This window comes from Protopterus annectens, chromosome 3.part0 (genome assembly GCF_019279795.1).
Source record: "Protopterus annectens isolate FY-2018-M chromosome 3.part0, PAN1.0, whole genome shotgun sequence".
NCBI lineage: Eukaryota > Metazoa > Chordata > Ceratodontiformes > Protopteridae > Protopterus > Protopterus annectens.
Window position 1 is genome coordinate 1,529,844,674 of NC_056731.1, and position 25,328 is coordinate 1,529,870,001.

General features: G+C 37.3%; 1 protein-coding gene across 2 annotated transcripts in view; it reads right to left on the minus strand.

The window, feature by feature from the left end:
* The window catches only part of MYOM1 (myomesin 1), an 848,953-nt gene that overhangs the window by 323,241 nt on the left and 500,384 nt on the right, over positions 1–25,328 (minus strand). For both annotated transcript variants that reach the window (XM_044065566.1, XM_044065567.1), the window contains exons 14-15: positions 12,523–12,647; positions 916–1,099 (exon numbers count right to left, since the gene is read on the minus strand). In XM_044065566.1, coding sequence (XP_043921501.1) covers positions 916–1,099; positions 12,523–12,647 — 309 coding nt within the window. The remainder of the gene's footprint in view (positions 1–915; positions 1,100–12,522; positions 12,648–25,328) is intronic.

Consider the following 25,328-nt stretch of genomic DNA (forward strand, 5'->3'; position numbering starts at 1 on the left):
TTGCGATGTTGGCCAACTATGGCCATTCGATGAATTAGTTTTTGTTGTTAAGCTTTTTTGGAATGTTAAACTTTCCCTGTTTAATGTTTGATTAGTAGCTGTTCACTGTAATGTTTTTTTGATAGGTGAACAAAGACCCGATTAAAACAGGGGTTACAGTGTATTTCTGATGGCAAACAGTATATGTGCATGCATGAATATGTGTGCATGTGCACCTGGGTGTGTGTGTTCTGAATTTGTGGAGGTAGAGATAACAGTGAATTTTTGGATGGTCTGTTAAAAATTTGTGTCAGGTGTGTTTGTTAGTGGCTGTGTGAAAAGTGATAGTGTGTGATATATGTAAATATATCTATATATCTATATATATATATTTTTATATATATATATATATATATATATATATATATATATATATATATAGATAGACAAATGCAGCACTAGCTCCAATGTCAGTACAGTCTCACTGCTGGTTATATACATTTTTTGGTGGGTATGGAGACACGTTGTCTGCAGTGGGCCTCCTCAAGTTAGAAGTATGTTTGGTGTGTTTTCTGTGTGGGTTACGTACATGGGTGTTCAGTGGTGTGGGAGTGGAGTGTGTGTGAGTGTGTGTGTATGTGCATGCACATACTTGTGGTGTTTGCAATGTGTGCTCTACTGTTACATAGGCTAGTCAGTGAGTGTGGTTTATTGATATGTTTTGTCAATGAGAAGGTCATCTACAAGCCTTACATTGATTATAATGGACCAAACCATAATAACAATCGTCACCTGCAACTGTTTGTTTGCATTCATTTGGAATACAAGTCTTCTAAAAATAAAAAGGACTAGATGATGATAGCAAGTTTTAAACAACTAAAGAACATGCTTACAACTATCTTGTAACTAATGGATTATTGCTCTAGCTGTACATACCAAGCTTATCCCCCACAACAATGGCATCGGTTGCCTCAGAGGGCTCTCCAATTCCAGCTGAGTTACAGCACCGAACTCGGAAGGAGTAGGATTTCCCTTCAGCCAGATCAAAGACTGCAAAACGAGGAGACTTAACTGGGATTTCGGTGTTCACTCTCTGCCAGGTATCAGAGCCCATGGTGCACTGCAACAATATAAGCAACATGTCAGTTTTCATGTAGTAGGGTTGTGCTTATTGAAGTAAATAGAGTATGGCCAGTGCATGTCAAGAACTTTAAATATAACAGATACATTATAAAATTATAGTTTAAAAATGCAGTGGGTTTTGCATGGAAAAGATATTTTATAGCATTCATCTTCAGATTAGTCACATACAAACAGAACAGTAATTCTATGGAACTGGAATAGAACTACATGAATCACAGTCATGCTAAAAATCCTACTGGATAGCTATATGTTGCCTGCCACAATACTGATCTACATGCCAGTGCGTTTGTATTTATATTTGCGCTTCACACAGTGCCTGCAATTGTCAAGACAGTGATGTCACACACACACACACACACACACACACACACACACACACACACACACACACACACACACACACACACACACACACACACACACACACACACACACACACACACACACACACACACACACACACACACACACATACACACACACACACACCGACACGTGTGGTGTTTGTGTCTGCATGTGTGTGTAGGACATTTATACTTTTTCTCAAGGCTTCGAACATTATCAACATTTTTTGTTGCAAGACAAGTTTGCAAAGGTATAAATAGAAGCTATATTGTAGCACCTGCCACTTCAGTACTAGAGAAAGAAATATGAAACCAGAAAAGTTACAAGTAGTGAAGCAAGTAATCACAAAGTAAGTAAATTTAACAGGGTAGTCCAGGTACCACAAAGCAAGTAGTGTGTGTGTATGTATGTGTGTGTGAGCGAGTGTGTGTGTGTGTGTGTGTGTGTGTGTGTGTGTGTGTGTGTGTGTGTGTCAAGCCAAGCTACTTCAGCAACAAGGACCCTTACTGACTGACAGCACAAGTGAGCACTACAGCCTCCTCAAAGGCATAAGCCACATGACAAAGTGTAGTGCACTGCCTAGTTAGATACTCAGTTTCTAGTTCAAGTGTTTTACTAAAACATAAATTTAAGGTGTAGCACATCTTGACTAGTAACATAAACATAGTCCAAACTTCTATAAAGAGTTCAGCTTGACTCAGTTTCAGCTTTAACTCAAAATAAGTAGAAAAACAGCACAATATTTTGTTCTTCTTTTAGTGGCTTGCAGCATTGTTCATCCAAAACAGACTTCCTAGGATGTACAACTCACAGGCTTTGATCTCCTAACTTTGATATCTTCTGTAGACTTTCATTAGCAGGCCTTTCAGCCCCCTTTTGCATTCTTTCCCTCTGGCTCGTATTTCCTTTTATTCTGCAGGACTGTAGCCTGGCACATGCCACATGTGTCACATCATGCACCTGTATTGGAATAATTTGCTTTGTGCAATGAGATGTTGAGATATGCTAAAATTTAAATTAGAAAAAATGGCATATTTGATTGCTTTTATTTTATTAAGATGTACATTTTTAAATAGTTCTTTTTTTCAGAATACTAGGGTGGCTACTACACACACACACAGATATATATACATATATACATTCTTGAGTCTTTTTTTCCAGTACTCAAATATTGTAGTACTCAAAACATTCCCTATCTGGAGTGTGGTAGGAGAGGGGGGATCTACATTCTGGAAGTTCATGTACAATTCTAAAAATCTTGGCTACACCTCTACTTTTCTAACTCTAATCATACCTCTGCGTGATCCTTGCAGAAGATGCTTGACAGCTTCTTTGTTTATGTGAGTCTTTGATAACTTTATTTTTCAAAATTTTTCTGCACTCTTCCTCTCTCCGTAATTTTTTGATGTATTAACACTCTCCTTTTGTTTTGCCTGCTATCACCACAATTAAGTGCAGCATCTATCTTCTTTGAGGATCAGACCCTTTGCCACTTTGCCAGATATTTCCACCCATCTTAGACATATAGAAATAATCATCACAGAAGAAATTAATAAGGAAGACTGTATTTTTCTGGTAGCTCTAGGACTTGTGTGAAATTGTTCCAGTTAGGACAGTGCCAGGACATACCTCATGTTGTGATTGTTGTTTTTCATTTAGCTGAACTTAGGACTTTGGCAAACTAGGCCTACTTCTTAACTGCTTTATTAAGTTTTTTGATGCTGTCTATTGACTGTATCCTCTGTTACCATTTCTTCTTTTGCCTTTGATCTTTTCCAGTAACAGTGCCTTTGCCAGTTAATTCTGGTTTTACATTGAGTAGCCAAAGAACTTGAGTTTTGGTTTTGTTATCAGACCTTTCAGTGAACAGTTTGGATTTATTTCCATAAGTATTGACTGATTTGATATTCCTGCAGTATGTAGAATTCTCAAGTTTTTTTTTCCACACCAGAGTTCAAAGGCATTGATTTTCTGGCACACAGACTTAATTCCAGTCAAACTCTTACAACCATATTACTACTTGGAAAACCGTAGCTTTGACTATATCCACCTTTACTGACAATGTGATATCTTTACCTGTTAACATTTCATCCATGTTTGGCATGGCCTTCCTCCTGATAAGCAAACAACGTTTAATTTTATGGTTGCAAGGCAATTGCATTCTGCAGAGATCCTCGAGTCCAGGAAAATATTTTTTTCAACACCAGAGATCAAAAGCATTGATTTTTCTTGAACAGACTTACTTACTTGCAGTCTAACTCTCACAACCATGTTATTACTTGAAAAACCATAGCTTTGACTTTATTGACCTTTACTTACAATGTGATATCTTTACATGTTAACGTTTGATCCATGTTTGGCATAGCCTTTCTCCCAAGAAGCATCTTTTAATTTTTTGGATATAAACAACATCTACTGAGCTCCTTGGGTCCACATCTGCTATTAATTTCTTGCAAATATTTGATTGGACAAGATGGCATAATTACTTTTTTTTGTTACATTGAGTAGCAAGTCAACTTTTGTGCTTTATACTTAATTTCACCTTCATCATTAGGCTGTTCACCTCCTCCTGCACTTTCAGTCATCAAAGTGATACCATCTGCATATCTAAAATCGTTTATATTTCTCCTAGTAATTTTGATGCCAGTTTCTGAATCATTTAACTCAGCATTTTGGAGGAGACGTTCAGCTTATATATTAAATAAGAGGGTGACAGTAGACAGCCTTTCTGCACTCCTTTCCCAGTCAAGAACCAGTTGGTTATTTCAAGTTCAGTCCTGTTTTTCTTGGTCTGCACACAAGATTCTGCTGGAGGCAAATAAAGTATCCTGGTATCCCAATTTCTCTAAGAGCCTGCCACAGCTTGGTATGATTCACACAGTAAAAGGCTTTAGAGTACTCCATAAAACAGAAATAAACGCTTGTTTCCTGGAACTCCTTTGTTTTCTGTTCTTTTCCAGTGGATGCCATGTTAATCTCTTGTACCTCTTTCCCTCTGGCTTAGAAATTTGGAAGTTCATATATCATTGGGGTCTAGCTTGTTGAATCTTCATCATTACCTTGATAGCATGTGAAATAAGTCCAATTGCTTGATAACTGAGTTCTTTTTAGCTTTGTCCTTTTTGGAAGTGGAATAAAAGACGTGATCTTTTCTAATCCACTTGCCACTACAGTTTTTTCCACATTTGTTGGCAAATTACAAGTAACTTTGTAAGAGCATCATTTTGCAGAATTTTAAACAATTCATATGGAATTCCATCATTTCCTGAAGTCTTGGTGTTTGCAAGGCTTTCTATGGCTTCTTTAACTTTACTCTCCAGAATGTCTAGCTCTAAGTCAGAGAACATGCCATCATATGCATTGTCAATAATAGGGTCTTTTTACATAATTATGCATTTTCCTGCCACCTCTTCTTAATATCTTATGCTTTTGCTAGGTCCCTACCATCTCTGTCTTTTATCATGCTCCCTTTTGCCTGTAAGCTTCCCATAACAACAGTTTTCTTAAAGATCTCTCATCTTTTTCTTGTCTGTTATCTTCTAGCTCTTTATACTGCTCATTTAATTATGTCTCCTTATCTCTTTTTGATATTCTCTGAAACTCTGTACTCAGTTTTATATATTTCCCGGTCTCTGTTGCTTGCTGCCCCCACCTTTCCTTGGCCACTTCTTTAGCATCCACAGATTATCATTTTGACTTTTTAATTTTTAATTTTTTATTTATTATTATATTAAATATATATTATTACAATATTAATATTATAAGTGACTGGATGCACTTTTTTTGTTTATCTGCTAGGCAGACAACACAAGCAATAGGGAAACTGTGCTGTTACTGGTTAGTCAATGGGAAGCAATAGTTCTGTCGCTCTCTTAGTCTTAGTGTGTTAATTACTACACTTCCTTCAGAATTAAGAGAAGGATATAAAGAAGTGCACACTATTAAAAGAATCATTTGCTATGGAGTTGTAAGCAGGGCTATAATTAAGTTCATTAGATCATCAGCCTGTAATAATGAAACATATATATGACACTAGAGACCACAGGTGGCTACAAAGATGAAGAATGTATAACTCTAATACTGAAAAAAAAAACCAGAAAAAAAGAACAACTGTGTTTCTTCTTTACTAATCCCAATGTCCCAAACGGTACTGTTTTGTAAATGCTACTTCAGTATTTTAGTTTCAGTTGTTTTAAGATAAAGGCTTAGTGGTTACAGATAAGATAACACTTGACAGTGACAATGACAGTTTACACTCATACTGGCTTGGTAGTTTTCCCTTCATGTTACTATAAATTACTGAGCACCTTTCATGACAGTCATCTAATTTGATTTTAGGACACAGTAAATCAATTTCAAAGGGACTGCTCCATTTTTGGATTAGTTCTTTTAAGTAATTTAAGAAAATGTGACTATATAGTTCTATGTTGTACATTTCATTACTGGAGAACCCCCCCCCCAAAAAAAAAATATGGACTCAGTCCACATATTTGGTAATTGGATTTATTTTTTTCCAATACTGACATTACAGCACAATGTAAGGGAGTAAACACTCTGAGTGTACTAAGCTTTGGATGAAATGGTATACTGAGGTCCCATCTGCCTGAGCGGGTGGTTAATTAAGTGAATGTAAAAGTTCCCACTGTACTCATCAAAAAGAATAGTAAAACAACGTCATCAGAAATAAAGTCAGAAAAAATTAAAGAGATATATTAATGAAAATAATTCACATAAGAAATATGTGCAAATCTCAAATATCAAAACACATATCCATTGCCATTTCTTATTATATAAAACAAGTTGACAACAAGCTGTCATAATATGCCACAAGACATATACTGAAAAAAAATATTTGTTCTTTTGATAAGAGTTCAGCACTATACATTTCATAAGGTATAAAAAAAATCTAAATTTTTATTACCATCAAATAATGTTTTTGGAATAATTTTGAAAAGGTTATCCCTTGCTCATATTCAACAAATAAATGAAACATTGTCTACTTTACACATATACAGTTTCTTTATTTCTTTATTTTGTATTTTATATATTATTAATCCCTTAACTTGGAGTTACTGGTGCCTCAGATGCTAAAAAATGTAAAATTCTGAAAGAAGACAGCATCTTGAAAACACAGAAGCCCTTGCTGTAAAACAAAATGTCAAAATAAGCCACACTTTTATCAATCTTTACTTGGCACCAGGTACAGCACTCCTTTGTTAATAGAATTCAGGTAATTCCCCCTAAAGCCCTGACAAAAAGTTCTCAGAAATGTTGTGTCTGACTCTTCTAGGTGTATGATCACCCCCACAAGAAAATTAATACTTCAAAAAGAATATCATTTTACCTAAAGAAAATTTTTCGCTTCACAACAATATTCTTTTTTATAACCTGTATTATGTATTCCCATTGATCTTGTATTATCATAACTCCCCCATATTTAATTCCTAACATTTCAAAAATGTTGCTTCCTAAATTGAATATCATGAAGAAAACCAACAAATCCATGTCCTTCAGTTTTATTGGAGTTTATCTTCAATCCAAATTGTCATAAAATGTTTGCAAAAGTGTTAACATTCTTCCTACTTTTTTTTGCATGCAACAAATCATCTACATTTGATAAAATGTTTGTATACATTATCAAAAATAAATAATTTTTTAATCACTGGCAGATAACCCAAAATGTTCACATTCCTAACAGTAATGGGCTTTAGGGAGAAACCTGATAATCTTCCCATTGTTACTTCTTCACCAAGATACCCTGCTATCATCTGTAACACACCTGTTTATATAAAATACGAATCTAAACAAAAACTCTGGAACGTACTACTAAATATGATAAAATCCCCAAAAAGAACTGCACAAAATACTTTATCATAAGATTTTTCTGTATCCATAGTCCATAAAACTGCAGACTTCTCTTGCAAGAAGTGGTAACTGGAGAACTCCTTAACAATGTACTACATTCCATTTCCATATGCCCCATCCTTTTCTACTAGACCTTAAATAGCTGGCCATAAGAAAATTCTTTACACAATCCTGCAATAATTTCTGCTTCATCACAGAAACCAACTTATAGAAGCAATGAAGTAAAACAATTGTTCTTCAATCATTCATGTTAGTTTTACCATTTCATTTTTATAACAATTTCAATACAGCTGTTTTACTAAGTTGAACTCCACCATCTAACCCTTTTACAAACACTTCCTTTAAAACTGGTAATAAATATGCAATTGTTTATTTGCCAACATTTTGCAGTCTTCATAAGGGATTACATCAATTGCATTATTCTTTACCTTATTTGAATTCAACTATTACTCCAATGATGCAAGCAGTATGTACAAATTTTGAATGGATACGTGTTAAGGCAATGATTACAGAATGACAAGCAATCAGAAGGGGTTCCCTTTACAAGCTGTAACAATGAGTGCTAGAATGTTAGTTTAACCAGTAAGTTGAATCTTAGTTATGCAGACTTGTTCATTTTCACCAGGACCTTCAGGATTTTCATCTAACACTTCATAATTTTCTCATGAAATACTACCACACCTGCAGCAGTCAGGCAGGAAGTGATTAGACAAATTTCCTTTATCCCTGGTCAAATTTTCCCTAGTCACTATGAGCACCAGCTTAGGTCTTCCCTGAAAGTAGGTCATAGGCCTAGTAGGACTAACTTAACAATGAAGCATAAATAAATAAAAATTAAAATATAAAGCTGACATCTACTGTTATTGTTTTAATTATTTGCTTTCTCAGAAATGGCTAGATTTCAGATCAAACTAAGGGAAGTACCAGTAAACAACAGATAAAGACATAATAAAATGTTTCCAGTTCACCTGCTGCTCATGGTACAGTCCCATCGGGTCTACACATATGTTAGGATAAGATTCTCCATCGACTGACCCTACATTTGGCCAGGCTCTCATGCCCTTCAACAGTGCAACTGGACTGACTCCATAGATGCTAGCACCACCAGATTTTGATTTCAAAAGCCAGACAATCCTCAAGCAATAAACATTTCCTGGTCTCTAAACAGCACATTCAACTTGCTGTCTGAGGTAGTGTTCCTTTATTACCCTATCTAAACTGAAAACAAAAAAAATCCCTCAAAATTTACCACACAGTTTTTTCAAATAACAGTATGCAGTTATCCAGCATAGCTTCTCTCTTCTACCAAGGAGCAGAATCTTACTTTTGTTAATTTTTGGCAATAATCAGTGAACTTTCACACCCATGAACATCTTGTGGCTGTATTCTGAACCTTGTGTAGTGAGATTATGTCCTTCATGAGTTGTGGTCTCCAAAACTTTTCAGAATGTTCTAGAAGTGTCTAATTATTATTTTATTCAGCTCCATAACCACTGCTCTATATCCAGTTTAGACTGACAGTTGAATACCTCATTTCCTGCCCATACATGCCAATCATCAGCTTTCCTGTTTTCCCATCAGCTGATTTATTCCTACTGGATATGGGTCAGTTATGGAAGGCCATTACCCAGTTAGCCATCAGGGATATCTATTTAGCCCTAATCTCAACCTTAGAGGACTGACATGGAAGTCTGTAGAAGCAAGGGGCTACAGAGCTTCCTCCTTTTCCTTCTTTTACGCACGTGCAATGAATGTTATCGGCATATGGCTTGGCAGAAGCAAGCATATGTTTCTGACCTATGGGCTATGTGCCATATTTCTCATCTGTAGTAGGTGATGGGATTGCAGCACACCACATCATAGCTCTCTCCACAGGAACTGCCTTATGATTTCCCATTGTAACATGATATTGGGACTTTGATGTTCCCCTTGTTTTATATTTAGTTGTTATCAATCAGGTCTTGTTAAAAAATATAGAACAGTAAGTTTTTGCTGATTTGCACATTTACTTCATATGTTCCATTAATTATTCAATCTTTATTTGATTTTTAACTTTGTTCCTCAGCTGTGTTTTAATTATCATTATTGTATTTCATTTCTAAAGTTGTTACTGTGATTGCTGAAATTGCACACACCATCCAAATCCTATCACTGTCTTAGTCTTTCCATTATTTGGTAACAACTACTTCCTGCAAAGATCAACTCAAACCAGGCCTTAAGCTTATCCCTTATCAAGGCTGCCCATTCACTGAAGAAGTTTGTCACTTGAAATATACCTAAGCTTAATTTCCAGCCCTCTTCTGTGCATAGGCTACACATTCCTAACATTGATAACAAATGTGAGGACTACTAGAAAAGGAAACACCTTCCTAAGATAAAGGACTTTATCTTGTAGTCTTGCTCATAGCAAAAATGGAGGGGGTTAGAAGGCCAACCAGAAGCCAAGGGGAAACATCAAATTAAAAAATCCTAATAACATACTCCATTGGGAAAACCATAAGGCAGTTCCACTGTGAAGAATGCCAGAAAACTAGAAATTCAGATAAAAACAATGTTTAAAAACTAGAAAAAGACTTGTCATGATCATCGTTTTCTAAACTGTTTCTCTTGGTCATAGCTTTAGCAAGCTAAGCAGGGTAGACCAGACTTACCTATACCCATCAACAGTCTCGGTCTCATATTATAATAAACACAGGCTTTACCAGGAAATTTGAGAGATGTAATTTGTCCAACATGTCTATACCAAGTCCTCTTTCCAATGGGCTGTGCGTAGTTTACTTCCCATGGGAAGCACCTAGTAGACAACCTCATAAGGTGGCCAAATATAAACATCTAGTTCCTCTCACTGTACATCCTGGAATGCCAAATTCCTCATTATTTCACTGACAGTAAGGCCATGTACTCTGCAAAGAAAATGGTTGCATCAATGATGTTATTCTTTAAGTCATTACTCAAAGCTCATGATCTCATATAAGGACAGGGACACAGACTGACCAGTAAAATGAGACCTTCATCATATGACTGAACTCTCACTTTCCCACCATAATTTAGTACTCTGCTTCATCAATGCTGCACCTGTACCAGTTAATCTCCTGATCATCCTATATCCTCACCCATGAACAAGACCCGAAAATATTTAATTCTCCGACTTAAGGTAGCTGCACCCATCTCACCTGGGCAAGGTAAGAACCATGACCTCTGGTTCTAAAATGAAAACTTCTATATAGTAATAAGTATTGGAAGTTTGACCTGGTATCACTAGTCTCTCTCTCTCACACACACACACACACACACACACACACACACACACACACACACACACACACACACACACACACACACACACACACACACGCACACATATGTACACACACGTACACATATGTACACACACGCACACATACATGCACACATGCACACATACGCGTGCGCACACACACACATATGTGCACACACTACTTTTTATGTTTGGTAAGTGCAAGGGGACTTTGTAGGCAGAAGTAGCTTTTTGGAAGTTAAACAAATATTCAGTTTCAGGTTCCCAGCAAATAGTAATTTTTCAAACAGTTCAAGCAGTCTTTCAATAAATGCCCAGTATATATTACTAAACTAAGGAAATTCAGATATCACAAACAAAGTAAGAACAAGTACACAGCACAGAGTTTGCAGGCGTGCACATACTCTCTAGTTTATTCTGGTGATATTGGTGGATTGGAACATCAGTGCTGGGTGAAGGAGTGGTTGTGTTGGGGTAGTTGGGCTGTAGATATACACATCAGGTAACATTTCATTGACTATGATATGCTCAGGTTTCTCCTGATTTTGTTTATGGTAACAGTGCAGTGATTAGATCATTTCCTTCATTATCACGGTGGATTCTTTTGCATTTGATTAACTTGAAATAGTGTTGTTAACTAGCTGACTATACTACTTAAAAGAAATCATTTTAAAACCAGTAATACAAAACATAATTCACAAATGTTTTACAAGTACATATTTCTTCTGACCATAACATGTACAGAAACTTTCAGTTCTAAAGAAAGATTCTTTGATGCCAACGTGCACACACAGAAAGCTATACAACTAACTGTACCACCTAATAGCATCTTTATTAGCTGGATTAATCTTTTCTGCACAATAAATCCTTTACAGAATGTTTGCGAGTATATTCCCTACATTAATGAATACCATGACACATTTCCTGAGCCTGCTTGATAACCTGATGGACTTTGTTATATCCATGTTATCCTCTTTCATGTTATTCCTCCTTTGGTTATCCAGCTTCTGACAACATTGTATGCTGGTTTGCCTTTGTGGAACCAGCTTGATTATATCTGAACTTGGTGAATAGTCTGAACACCTTATCCAAAATCATTTTAAATGGGTGGGAGAGCTCACCTGACATGTGTATTGGTATCTGCCTAAAGTGTTTTGCATACAGAGCAGGTTGATGAGACTGGTATCATAAACGAGGCCAGTTCAGCTGCTGCAAAACCTCAGGTGGTGAAGTGGCTCAGACACCTTAGCAGACAATGAGATCCATATCAACACAGGGAAAACACTGCGCTTTATGAAACTCACAGAATCCCAGTAACACATAGACAAGTGAGATCCATATCAACACAGGGAAAACACTGCACTTTATGAAACAGTCTCAGAATCCCAGTAACATATAGACAGTGAGATCCATATCAACATAGGGAAAACATTGCACTTTATGAAACAGTCTCAGAATCCCAGGAACACACAGCCCACTTGTGACATTGTGATAATCTGGGTGTCAGCAGTGACACTGTTGAGAAAATACCTCACTAGCTTGATCCAGGCTTACACAATCAAATGATGGTTCACAAAGCAATACCTTCAAGAGGAAAATGTGGGAAGAAGAAAATATGACAAAACCATCATCTACTGTTAAAAAAGCATATGCAACTAAGTGTTCACTGTTTTATCCTTTGTGAAAACTCCAGTAGAGTAGTGAATGCCATTAAGAAAAACATTGATCAATACATCACTATTGTACATGCCCATACAGTAAAGTGGCCAGGTAAATTATTGCAAACATCTGTTGCAAGTTTCTGATTATGAAAACACACAAGTTACTATAGTGCAGCTCTGCAGAGAGTCCTCTAAGGACTAACTAAATAGTAATAAACTACATAATGCAGACAGCATGATGGAAATAATTACCTTTTCCACATAGTACATGACACCCTCATGGCCACGCTGACCAGGTGGTTTCCAGCTAAGAACAACATAATTTTTAGTAGCCTCAGTAACAGCCAGTTCAGTGGGTTGTCCAGGAACAATGCCTTCTGTTTAAGACATTCAGGAAGGAAGAGAGATGTGTCAAAATACATATTAATAATATGTATACTGTTAGAAACAAATCATTCAGACAACATAGACTGTTGTAACAGATAACTACTTCATTCCTCTACTGTGCATATTCTACAACGTAAATAGATAAGTTGTTAGTCCAAAATAATCAAGGATCTAGTACTTCCAGTTTCTCAGTGACGCACCATTATCACTGCAATGCATTCTTAAATTTTGTCATAATTTTTTTACCTACTTTCTTCTCAGAAGGGCTGATCACTATTACTTCCTGGGAAAAATACTTCCTCTGCTCCCATAGCCTCTTCTTTCTCCACTCATGCCCATCTCCAGTGCAAATGTACTTTAAAAATATAGAATGCAGCGCATAAACTCCTAAACATTTTCCCTATCAGGAAATGTCTTGGTCATCACATTCATTCATAAAATTAATTGTAAAAGTCATGATTTCCTTGTATTGATTTCTCTCATGAAAAACAATGGACTTCAACCTCAGTGACATAGACAAAGGAAAAGCATCTACTGTGACAATAGACTTTTATGGGCACTCCGCTCTGCATGTGCGAAGATGTTCCATTAAAGTCTATCGACATAGCTCACATTATCCTATGGTAAATTTACCCATGGAAAACCTACATTTGTTTTGGCTCATGAAATAATAAAAATTTTACAAAGCTATTTATTAAAAAACAAGCCAAAAAAGTAAGGGAGGGCAAACTGGAAAAAACATCAAAGCACTTGACTCATCAAATACCACAGTGTATACAGAAATATTGGCGAATCACTTTCACTGTACTGTTTGTTAATCTGCTTTGTTATGTTTAGTCTCTCTCTTACACAGATCTCGTCATTTTACTCTGCTCTTTTACTAATCCCTTACACATATATTATTTATTTATTTATTGACATTTGTTAACCGGAAAAGTCCAGTGGGCCAATGACCCATTTTCAGTGGAGGCCCAGGGAGAAAAGCTCCATACAATCACATAAATTTTTACATAACATCAGCTTAACTTTGAAAGTCAAGAAAGTTTTTACACAATACAAATCGAAGTAGATATACAAGACAAATACATATTTAGAGGTATACAATACAAGAAAAATAAACTCAGGGTGTTAGAATTTTAGTAATTCTGTTTGTATATTCTCATAAGTAAGAATACTGTTTAATCAATTCTGTTTATTCAGCCACAGAAATAAAGAAAGCAAAAGAGATTGGATACGAAGACAGATAGTGTAAACTGCAACTATATTAAGTTAGTAAAAGTATTTGTAGAGTATAGTGGCCAAAACATTTAAGGTGGTTTAATTATATGACAATAACAGACAAGGTTACTGAGGTTCCTTGTGGAATCCATAGAGAAGGAGATTAGGGTAGGTAGGCAGGATAAATTTAAGCCCATCCTGGGGGTCAGGGTAGGATTGAACGAGACAAAATTGAAAGTAGATAAATATGAAGGAGAAAGCAATTTTGTAATGGACTTTAATGGGGACGCTGTTAAAATAAGAAAAATTTTGGAAGATGAATGGAATAGGTTTGGGGAAATTTCGGACCTGGAAGGAATTTTTGAGACACCTTTGAAATGTACTTACTGCAAGGGGAAAAGTTTAAAGATCATTTTAGAGGGTAAAAATGAGCGGAACAAATTTAGAGATGGTAAAGTTGGCACTTTTAAATGCGGGCGATGTTCCCAATGCCCATATATATGTACAAAGGAGATTATCTTTATTAGTTGTAGAGACAGATTGACCCAAAGTAGATATTATGCGAACTGTGACACTAGTGGAATAGTATACTTAGCATTGTGTGATCACTGTGATGCATTTTATGTGGGTAAATCCGAAAGGAAGTTGAAAAATAGAATATACGAGCATAACTATGAGATTAGGACTAAATACATTAACAATGCCCTGTATAAGCACAAAAGAAGCTGTCAGGAAGCTAAGTTTAGCTTTTTTATTTTGGAAGTGGTAGAAAAGAATATAAGGGGCGGTTTATGGGAAACGTCTATAGAATACAAAGAATTATTGTGGCAATTATCATTGGAAGCCAACAAGTTTCCAGGATTGAATGATGCAGTTTCCCTTGCTCCAGTCCTAAAGCTGAGAGCAGCAAAATTGTAGGTCTTATTTACCTTTCATTTAGGGTCTGGAAAAATATTTGGCCCCCTTAGTTTGTTTGAATGGTACATAACACAAAACACAAAAATATGAATTAATGGAGGGATTATTTTGTTTGGTCTGTGGAATAAATTCTTTTCCTAACACAAGAGGGTGCTATTGTCCATATCGAATTTTCAGTCATATTCTTAAATGTTTTTTAAAAGTATTTTATATTGTTATTAAAATGAATGTAGTATGGATGAAATATGTTTTTATAGGAAAGTATTTATATGACATATCTGTATTTTTTGAAGCATCAATTTTTAACAGTTAATGGTTATTTAATGTATTTTATGAAGCATTTTTAAAGTTTAATGAATTAAAACATTTAATTGAACTATTAATTAATTATTAGATAATTGATTGTGAGGGTATATATTATTGTGTATTTACTAGGTATGCATTCAGTTTTCTTCATCTGAGGAAGTCACTTGAAACGAAAACGCAGGATATATTTCTGTACAGCGTTAATGTGTTCGAAGGAATAGGAGTCTCTGTGGAATAAAGTGTATTACGTATTACCAAGGATTCGAGCTTTCTTTTTCAATTGCTCCTTTGTATTTGTGTTGGCTGGACTGTTTAGAGCAATTGTTTTCCATTTGTTGACTTTTTACTGAGAGTGTTCTTTTAGTGCAAATTTAAATGTTTTTAAAGAGTCTAGTTGAGTAAGAGAGAGAGAGGGAGCGCATTCCAAAGTTTGGCAATAGCATGGGAATAGAGACATTGTCCAGCTCTTTTGTTGGGTTTAGTTATGGTTAAGAGTTGTTTGTTAGAGGACCTAAGATGTCAAGTAGGGGTGTGTGTTTGTATTATAGTTTGAATGGATGGACAGAAGTTTGGATTATTTAGTAGTTTGTGGGTGAGAGTAAGCTGGGAGTAATGTAGGTAACCAGGGAACTCAAACCAGTTTATAGATTGAATGGCCAGGCAATGATGTATGTGAGATGGCATGATGGAGACAAACATGGCTATTTTATAGTAGCACAACTGCAGTTTGTTCAGGAGAGATGTGTGTAGGTTAGTGAAAATGGGGCAACCATAGAGAAGGGAGGGTAGAAGTAGACTATTAGCTAGTTTCAACTTGGTAGACTTGTCCAAATAGAGTTTATTCCTATACAGTTTGCCAAGCTTAAAATGTGTCTTTTTGATTGAGTTGAATATATGATTCTCAAAGGATAGTTTGTCATCAATTGCGATGCCAAGTAGTTTGGCTGTTTTTACAATTTCAGTTTCCATATTGTTTTGAGAGAATGTTTTAAAGTCTAGAGATAGAGGTTTAGTTGTGTATTAACGCTACTTTTATAGAATGATGCTTTCATCGACATCTGTTAAGTCAACACAGTTTGGTTGACTAAATAGATTGTTGGCAACTGTCACTAAAAGTAGCAGACTGGATGATTTTTGAGGTTGGAGAATTTGCTCTTTCCTGAGAATTGTGCAATATTGGTGTTAGTATAATTATATATATATATATATATATATATATATATATATATATATATATATATATATATATTTATATATATAGTTGGGGGGGGGGCTTTTTCTTCCCTGCAAAAAACAATATTTTATTAAGTTTTTGCATGCCGATGTGCATAATGTAGATCATTTGTTGTTGACATTAAGCAAGTTGAGAATTTGACAATAGTGCCATTCAACAAAGTTAAATCTATCTAATAGTATTTATTCTTGTTGTTGTGTGATATAGCTGTATATCTCTTAGTGTTGACCTCAGTTGTAGTGAAATCCTTTGTCTGGAGGCCTTGTCTGTTTTCTTAGTGGCAGTAAGTTTACAGAACTGGTTTTGTCCAGCCAAAGTATTCGTGCATCTGTATTGTTTGGATAATTGGTTTGTTTTCTGTCCAGTGTTTTAAATCAGATATACCTCTTGCTCAGGCTGCTGCAGAAAAACTGACCTACTGCCAGCTGCGATAGTGAGAAAATATAAGAGTTTATTCTCATTTTTTTGTCTGCATTTTGATTTAATATCTCTGTAATCTGTATAACGGTTTTCCCCACCCACCTCCCTAGTTCTTGTTTTGGTCTTTTTGTCTTGGTACCTTTGAGTTGCCTGACTCTGGTATTAAGTCGATACTGGACACTCCCACCCAGTCACATTACATCAGCTCATTCTACTGTTAATAGTGAGAACCTAGCAAAGGCCCACCCCTTTAACTTCTGCATATTGAATTATCTCATTATCTTCTGCCTCTTCACTTTCTACTAAAAAAAAAAAAAAAAACTGTTTCCTACGTTTCTTGGAACTGGTGTAGCCCAGATACAGACTTGCAGTATCCTGGACTTTTTGTATGCTAACAGTGCTCTTCAATTTTTTCCCTCAGATCTGCTAGTTCTCTGCTCTCCTGCACTTTTATTACCCTATTAGTCTAGCACTTTAAATTACTCCCAGTGCCAGCAAGTATGCTCTTCAAGCTTTCCCTTAGAACTAGCTGGTTTGTCAGTAGTAGCACTACCATCTGAATCCCTGTGACTAGCACTTGCTATAAAACCTGCTGGAAAGCACTAGGAAACCTTAAACTGATACAAGCACTTGACTCTCCTTGTTAATAATGAGAAATTAATCGTAGGCTCTAAACAGCCTATAATTGCAAAGTACCTTGCCAAGGTAAGGGAAAACAGCTCTTGTACTTTACAAAAGAAACACTGAACCAGGCATGTTCAACGGTCAGCTTCCGGTGATTTCTCCTGTCCACCTGGTGAATCTGGGAATACTGGGGCAATGCAGCAATTGCCTCATGTACACAGACAACCCACTCCTCCTACCACCCAATGCTACAACCTGCGAGAGATGCACTTACTTAGCTAAACTGGAAGCAAAGCTCTCTCCACCCAAGATTGTGCTAGACAGTAAAGAGAAGAAGGTTAACACCTGCACTACACCTCAAGCAACACATAGCCCTTCAAAACTCAAGCCTCCAACATCCGCACATAGTAACACTAAACCCACTTATGCGGAGGCCCTTAACATTAACCTGCCCAAGCAACAAGGACCTCTGAAGCTGAAACACAAACAAACACAAATCACAACCAAAGTGTGACATAGCTCACAACACCAGTGTGCCACCCAACAACAGCCCCTAAGGCAAGAAAACGTGCCTAACACTTTAGTCATAGGCAACTCTATAGTCAGGCACACTGATGTCCCACTCATCAGGCTGAACAAGGAGAAAATTACAATCAGCTGCCTGTCAGGTGCCAGGATCCACCACATCACGCATGCACTCAAGTCACTCCACAACAAGTACAAATATGACTCTGTCATTGTCTATGCTGGAGTGAATGACTTGAGACGTATCTCCCTGGACTACATGAAAAGAGACATGGAAGAACTCTCAGATCATGTGGCCCAGGCAGGTATGACCCTAGCCCTGAGTAGCATCCTGCCCTTGCCCAGAATGATACCACAGTATAAGGACAAAATGACTGAGTCATACAATTGGCTAAGTTTCTGGTGTCATTCAAAGGGGATCCAGTATCTGTCTGCCTGAGATGACACGACCGACAGACCACGATGCTTTGCCAGAGATGGACTGCACCTGTCACCCCAGGGTTTCGGGTTACTGGCTAAGGCTCTTGCCACCCCTATAGTAAGGCTCAAAGGACAAAACCACCACCGTAACAGATATAAGCATGCAAAATCTAAAGTTAATGTTTTCAATGCTAGAAGTCTAAACCTCAAAATGCACTCTCTCGAGGCACTTCTATAAATGGAGAACATCAATATCTGTGCAGTAACTGAGACCTGGTTCAAGGCTCCAGAGAGCACCCCTGCAATACCAGGCTACAACTCTTACCACACTTTTTGGCCATCAAACCAGGACCAAAACAATAAAGGCGGAGGAGTGTCCATATTCACCAAGGATATTCACACCTCCAGGCTAGTTGCCCAACACAATGCATCTGAAATTCTACAGGTACAACTAATACTAGGTAAGACTGCAATCCAAATTGTAGCTTGCTACAGATCCCCCATCATGCCCCAAGATTCTCACTACACCTTTCTAAACATACTGGAAAATATTAAGATACAGCCAAACACCCTAATACTGGGTGATTTAAACTACCCTGCCATTAATTGGGAAAACTATTCGGGCACCAACACCTTAGCCCAATGGTTCTTGGAATTCATAAATTCCAATGCCCTGGAACAACTAATCCATAGTCCCACCAGGGGCTCAAATATCCTAAACCTGGTCATTACCAATATGGGAGATCGATGCTCCATGCCAGTGGTCACCCCCTTGTTGGTCAGGTCTGACCATAAGCTAATCACCCTTGATGTCCACATCCCACCCCCCCCCCCCCCAGTAGGGAAACCTCCATAAAAAACTTCTCCAAAGCTAACTTTATGCTACTCAAGTCAGAAGTGGCAAACTTCATGACACCCATGCAGACAGGAACTGAAAGATCGACTGCTGAATCCTACACTAAGCACTGTATGAGCACATCCACTCATGCATGAAGCATGCCATTCCAAATAGAACCAAGATGCTCTCCTCCAAAAAAAAATCTGGTGGTTCCCTGCCATAAACAAACTATACAACAGAAGGAAGAAACTGTTGCAGAAAAGAGGAAAATCCCAGGATGAAAAATACTCCCTTACCAGCCTCAGTAAGAAGCTGAGATCACTCATAAAATCCTCCAAAGCTAGTTACGAAAATAAAATTGCCAAAGATTCCAAGGACAACCACAAGGCATTCTATAGTTATGTCAAGAATCTAAATGGCAATGCTCAGATCTGTTCTGAGCTACAACAGAATGGCATTACATATACTGATCCCAAGGATATTGCTAATATCCTGGCAGATCGATTCAGTGCCAACTTCGCCCCCCTCTCACCCCTTAAAGGGCCCAGCTCAATACCAAAAGATTGACAAATTCTGGTAATCACAGCCACGCAGGTAAAAAACACACTCTCCAAAGCTAAGAATACAGCATCCATGGGACCAGATGACATCCCGGGCTGTGTACTACATGAACTACAAAATGAACTGGCACCTCACCTAAATGTCATGTTTAATTATAGCCTCACCTCAGGCTTCGTGCCCAATGAGTGGTGCACAGCTGCAGTTATCCCACTCCACAAGGGGGGATCCACCTTGGATCCCGGGAACTATCGTCCCATCGGTCTGACGAGCCTGATCTGCAAAGCCATAGAACGCATAATCATGGAACTTGTAAACAAAGACATTGGCAACCTTCAAACAGTGAACCCCACCCAGTTTGGTTTTGTAAAGGGACGATCTTGTCTCCTCAACCTGATTGACTTCTTCGAATCAGTATCCAGAGCTGTGGATGAGGGCAAGGCGGTCCACACAGCCTATCTGGACCTCACCAAGGCCTTCAACACCATCCCCCACTCTGGAATCATAGATAAACTTACTAAACTGGGCATTAATCCCTGTGTCACTTGATGGGTTGCCAACTGGCTTACTGACAGAACCCACACTGTAAAAGTAGCCGACTCAAAATCCAGCTCCAGACAAGTGATAAGTAGAGTACCTCAGGGTTCAGTCCTGGGTCCGCTCTTGTTTGACATCTACTTCTCTGAAGTACAGGCCAGCACTAAGGGACTCTGGCTAACAAAGTTTGCAGATGACTGCAAACTGAGAGCCATTATTGAATCCCCAAATGATGTGGATATTCTATAAAAGGGCTCAGTGCCAAGAAATGTATAGTTATCCCCTTTGGGAAAAAACTTGTACCCATGAATTACCACATAAGTGGCAGTACACTAAACACTGAAAGTGTGATAAGGGACTTAGGGGCACAAGTGGACAGTGGTCTCACCTTCAATAACCACATTGCCACAATAGTCAGGAAATCCTTCTATGTGGCATACCTCATCATTAAGGGCTTTTCATCCAGAAAAAAGGAGGTCATTGTCCCACTGTACTCATCCCTCTTAGACCCATTATAGAGTAAAATGCCCCATTTGGTATGTTTCTCACAAGACATCTGCAACAACTGGAAAGGCCACAGAAATAACACACTAAAAGAATCACAAGCCTAAAGCAGGTGCCCTATGCTGACCATCTAAAAAAACTCCATCTATACTCTGTCGCATATCACCTGCTCAGAGGCGATCTCTGCTTAACATACAAGGCCATGTCAAACCCAGAGCTTTTGGACATGCTACACTTAAAGAAATCCCAATCCCTCAGAGCCACATGCTTCAGGGATCTAAGCCTGGTCATCACAATGAACAAAACATGCGGGAGGGATAGGTTCCTGACCCAGAGACTCCCCATACTCTGGAATAGACTGCCCAACTGCCCATACATGTCAAGCTGAGCCTCTTTGGCCTCTTTGGCCCTCTTCATAAAGAACCTTAACGATTGGATGGGAGATAGGAAATTCACTCCAGGGATCACTTCAATCGCCCTGTTAGACAGGGGAGTAATAGCCAGGGAATTATTATGGCTAGGCTTGTATAGGCCCTAGGGCTGATAGCCTAGTACCCCCCTATGAACCTATGTATAAATGCATTTGTGGGTGTGTTTGTGTGTTAATTATGCCATAATAACATAATGAACTTTTCTCTAATCACTCAGCTGCCTCTCAGCTTTCAATGATGAAAGTCTCATCTGAGAAAATTAAACTTGCAAATGTAGCAGGAGATCTACTTGTATGATCTAACTAAATAAAGGGATTTTTACCTGTGATACTATTATAAGGCATATGCAACTAAATTATGTTTTCCTTTTTTTATGTCCTAGATCATTCCAGTAGATCAATCTGGTGATTCTATTAAGACAATAATAAGTAAGCAAATATATACACATTTGGAAATTGTTTTCACTGCCGTAATCAGATATTTTCTGTAATTTCCCGTCTCTGTCTTATTTCCATTCTTGACAGGTGGAATGATATACACACATTTCCACTCCATACTGGTAACCATGGAGTGCACATCCTATTTCTTAGGTTAGTCATTCATGACTAACCATTGACAATTGCATGGGCACTCACAAATTCTCGCCTTGCCTATCTTATGTGACTCTCCTTAAGGCAAGAGGTAGCTCTTGATGTTGTTAGTCTGGGGTGGGCCGGAGACAGATGATTGACTGACTACTAAAACATGAATCTATGGATATGAATTAGGCCTGCCATTATTTCTAAAAAGAGTATCAAACCATTTTACTATTCTAAACTTCTTTTATCTGGCCCTATTTCATTATATGTCTTCATTTTTTGGAATTCTTTTAGGTCCTTTTTATACTGTAAATGAACTAAGATCATGTTTCCCCATATTATATTTTTGGGGGCAGGGTACCTCATTCTTCTTTTTTTTTAAGCACAGCAGACATTTTCAATAACTCTACCTTTTCCTATTGCATACTGCTCACCCTGACTCCTCTTAGTCAAGCTGTAGCATTCCCCATTGTTTATTATTTTCCGTAATAAAACTGATAAAGGTTTTATTCCAACTTTAAAACACTTTTCTCTGTTTTTGATTTACCCCTTGCCTTCTTATGCTTTGATTAGTATAATATTTTTACTTCTTTTGGTTCCCCCTTGTAATTTTTGAATGCCATTTTTACTTCTCCACTTTTACTATAACTTCTTTTAATTTGAGTAATTGCTTCACATAAGGGTGCAGTGCCCTTTCATGACACTTTATTATTGGACAGAAGCACAGTAACAGAGTCCACTACCAGCTGGTACACTAAATGTCCACAGTTTGCCCTTCCTTAACTTTGACACTGAATAATCAACTAACACAGCTTTTATCATGCACTGTAATGACCCCACACAGATGCCTTTTTAGCAATTACAATGTTGCCTGGTGTAACAGTTGTTGAAATAGAACTGCCTGAAACAGAAGTGAGCAAAAATACGGACACATGAAACAAAGTGATGAAATACAAGTACTGAATCAAACAGTTTCCAGCTCTGTGTTTGGAAAAGCCATTTCCCCTTTCTGAATTTACAAGGCAATACAAAAAGAGAAATGTTTGATTTTTGCCAAACCCAGTAATTTCCATTTTCTCCACTTTGGATTTGCCTTGGAGCTGATTATAAACTGCAAATTGTTTGCTCCTTTGTGCATATCACATCATTTTTGACTTCCTGGCTCTTCACAAGAGACTTAGAAAACATCCCAATTTTTTTTTTAGAAAGAAGCTCTGCAAGCACTTAACATAGTCCAATAAATGTAGCTATTACAAAAATGTCTAAGCCATAATGTAGCTAAACAATTTTCATTAGGCTTGGTCACTAATAGCTTTCCAAAATAATTTTAACAGAATTCATATGACTGTAAATTTGCTAATGTTAATACACATATCTGAATATGATCATTAATGAATTATGTTAAGAACATTCTGGATTTGCCTTTAACATTTCTTTTGCATGTATTTCTTAATTTGCGTGTGTCTCTACATGACCCTAACATTGTTTTATTCCTTTCATATGAAGCAATAAATAAATAAATAAATAAATGCACGTTTCCAATTACAGTTTAAGCAGCTCATGTTCGGGTACTGCAACACATAATGTTTCTAAGAGATGTTCAAGAAAATGAACTCAAATTAGTTCGTCGAGTAAGCCAGGCTACGTACTTAGGTATTGCAAATTATCTCGTCACTGCAAACGTGCCCTTTTCATTTTTCCATTCTCTAAAAATACCTCATCCTTTGAAATCTTGAAATTAATGTCTATAGGAAAGGAACTACATCCCATAAATTCACAAGAATTTATTCACAAGTCATTTAAACCCCATTATTTACACTGTACATAGCCTTTGCATTTTCTGTCTTTTTTTTTAGTCTTTCTTCAAGAAAACTACCTTTCTGTACTGAAATTTAGTCCTAACTACTGAATTAAACAAAGGCATCAAAACATCTGTGCTTCTCGACACACAAACTTTAACATCAAGTTCATTATCTTTAGAACTCTGTTATAAAGTGATCTAATATACTCTTAGAACAACAGTAAATTATTAGTTGTGGTTCCTAGACCTCAGTATTTAACGTTTTATATTTTCTTGCCCCATAGTATACTCAAAGTTATTTTTTAAACTGCATTATACTAACATCAAAATCTTATGCAAGTTAGACTCCTTATTAGTTTATACCCTTTATACTATGACATGATAAAGTATTGTTCTTGTTTATATTAATTATAGCATCTTTCAGATGATCTGCTTATTTAGCCAATAAAATGTTTTTTTTTTTATTATCAATGATATCTCAGGTATATAGCACAAATAAATAAGTCAACCACATCCTTATCATACCCTTCTTTCAAAATTGTATTATTTTCCCAATAGGCCTTTTGTCCTGTACTTACACTGCCCTTCTTTCATCAACGCCCATATGCATTCTGCGGAGATTCTTGGTGGGATTCAGAAAACCTTGCATTAAAACACAGGGTAGTTTCAGGTAGTAGGAAGGTAAAATGCCCATCTGTATGTGTCCCACGTGAGCAGTGTGTAAATCAATACAAGCTGCTAATACTCACTGTCACCAGTGGCAGATGCAAACAAATAGACTATTCAGGGCCATAGTGCAAGCAGGCCTGCACCCACCATTGCATGCTTAATATGTTTTCATAGGTTCATAGGTTTATACTAGACTATCTGCCCTAGGGCATTTATAAGCCTAGCCAGAGTGTGTTTGGCTTTCGCCACCCATTTTAAATTAATTTTGCTATGCCTTTTTCGAGGTTAGCATACTGTGCCTCTGTCTAAGAGTAACACAGAAGTGATACCCGGGGTAAACCCACGATCTCCCATCCACTCATCAAGATTCCTCTTGAAGAGAGTCAATGAGGGACTCTGCCTAACCTGGACTGGGATTTTATTCCAGAGTGAAGGGAGCCTCTGGGTTCTGAATCTGTCCCTCCAGATTGTTTTATGCACCTGATGCACTGGTATAAACTGTGAGATGTTGCACCTACATTGTACAGGCACAGTACTGTATTTTTTCATTTCTTCTTTCTGTTACACACAAAATGCTTACTTGGCCTTATACCAAGCAGCTTAGCAAGTGATGCCTGCAGCTTGACATCAGAGCCACATCATGTCCACGCTAAGACTGGCTATAATAAGCCTGAAGCAGATTTATCACATTTCATTGAAATACATAATGTTCTGAAGCACTTTGCAGGCCTTTGACCAAGCATGCCGATGTAGCTAGTAGCTACTATTTTCTTTCTTTCTTTTCTTGTTTTTTTGGTGAATCCTAAAGCAAATCTGTTATGAAGACCTGAAGTTTGTATACCTAAATATTGTCATTATCTTTGTTTATTGTTGTAAACCTTCACAGAATGTATTTAGTCATTTGAGCACAAACCAGTGTGTTGGTTAACGTTTCCTTCGCTTAAACATGCTGGCTTAGAACTCACATTCTGTATAAGGGTCCTCATTTAGTCTGTTCAGAATAATTTTCTTTGGTTTTCTGAAAGCAGTTCAGTAAGCTTATAGACCTGTCATGCTTAACTTTTGTGTTTTACTCCTTATAAGCTCACAG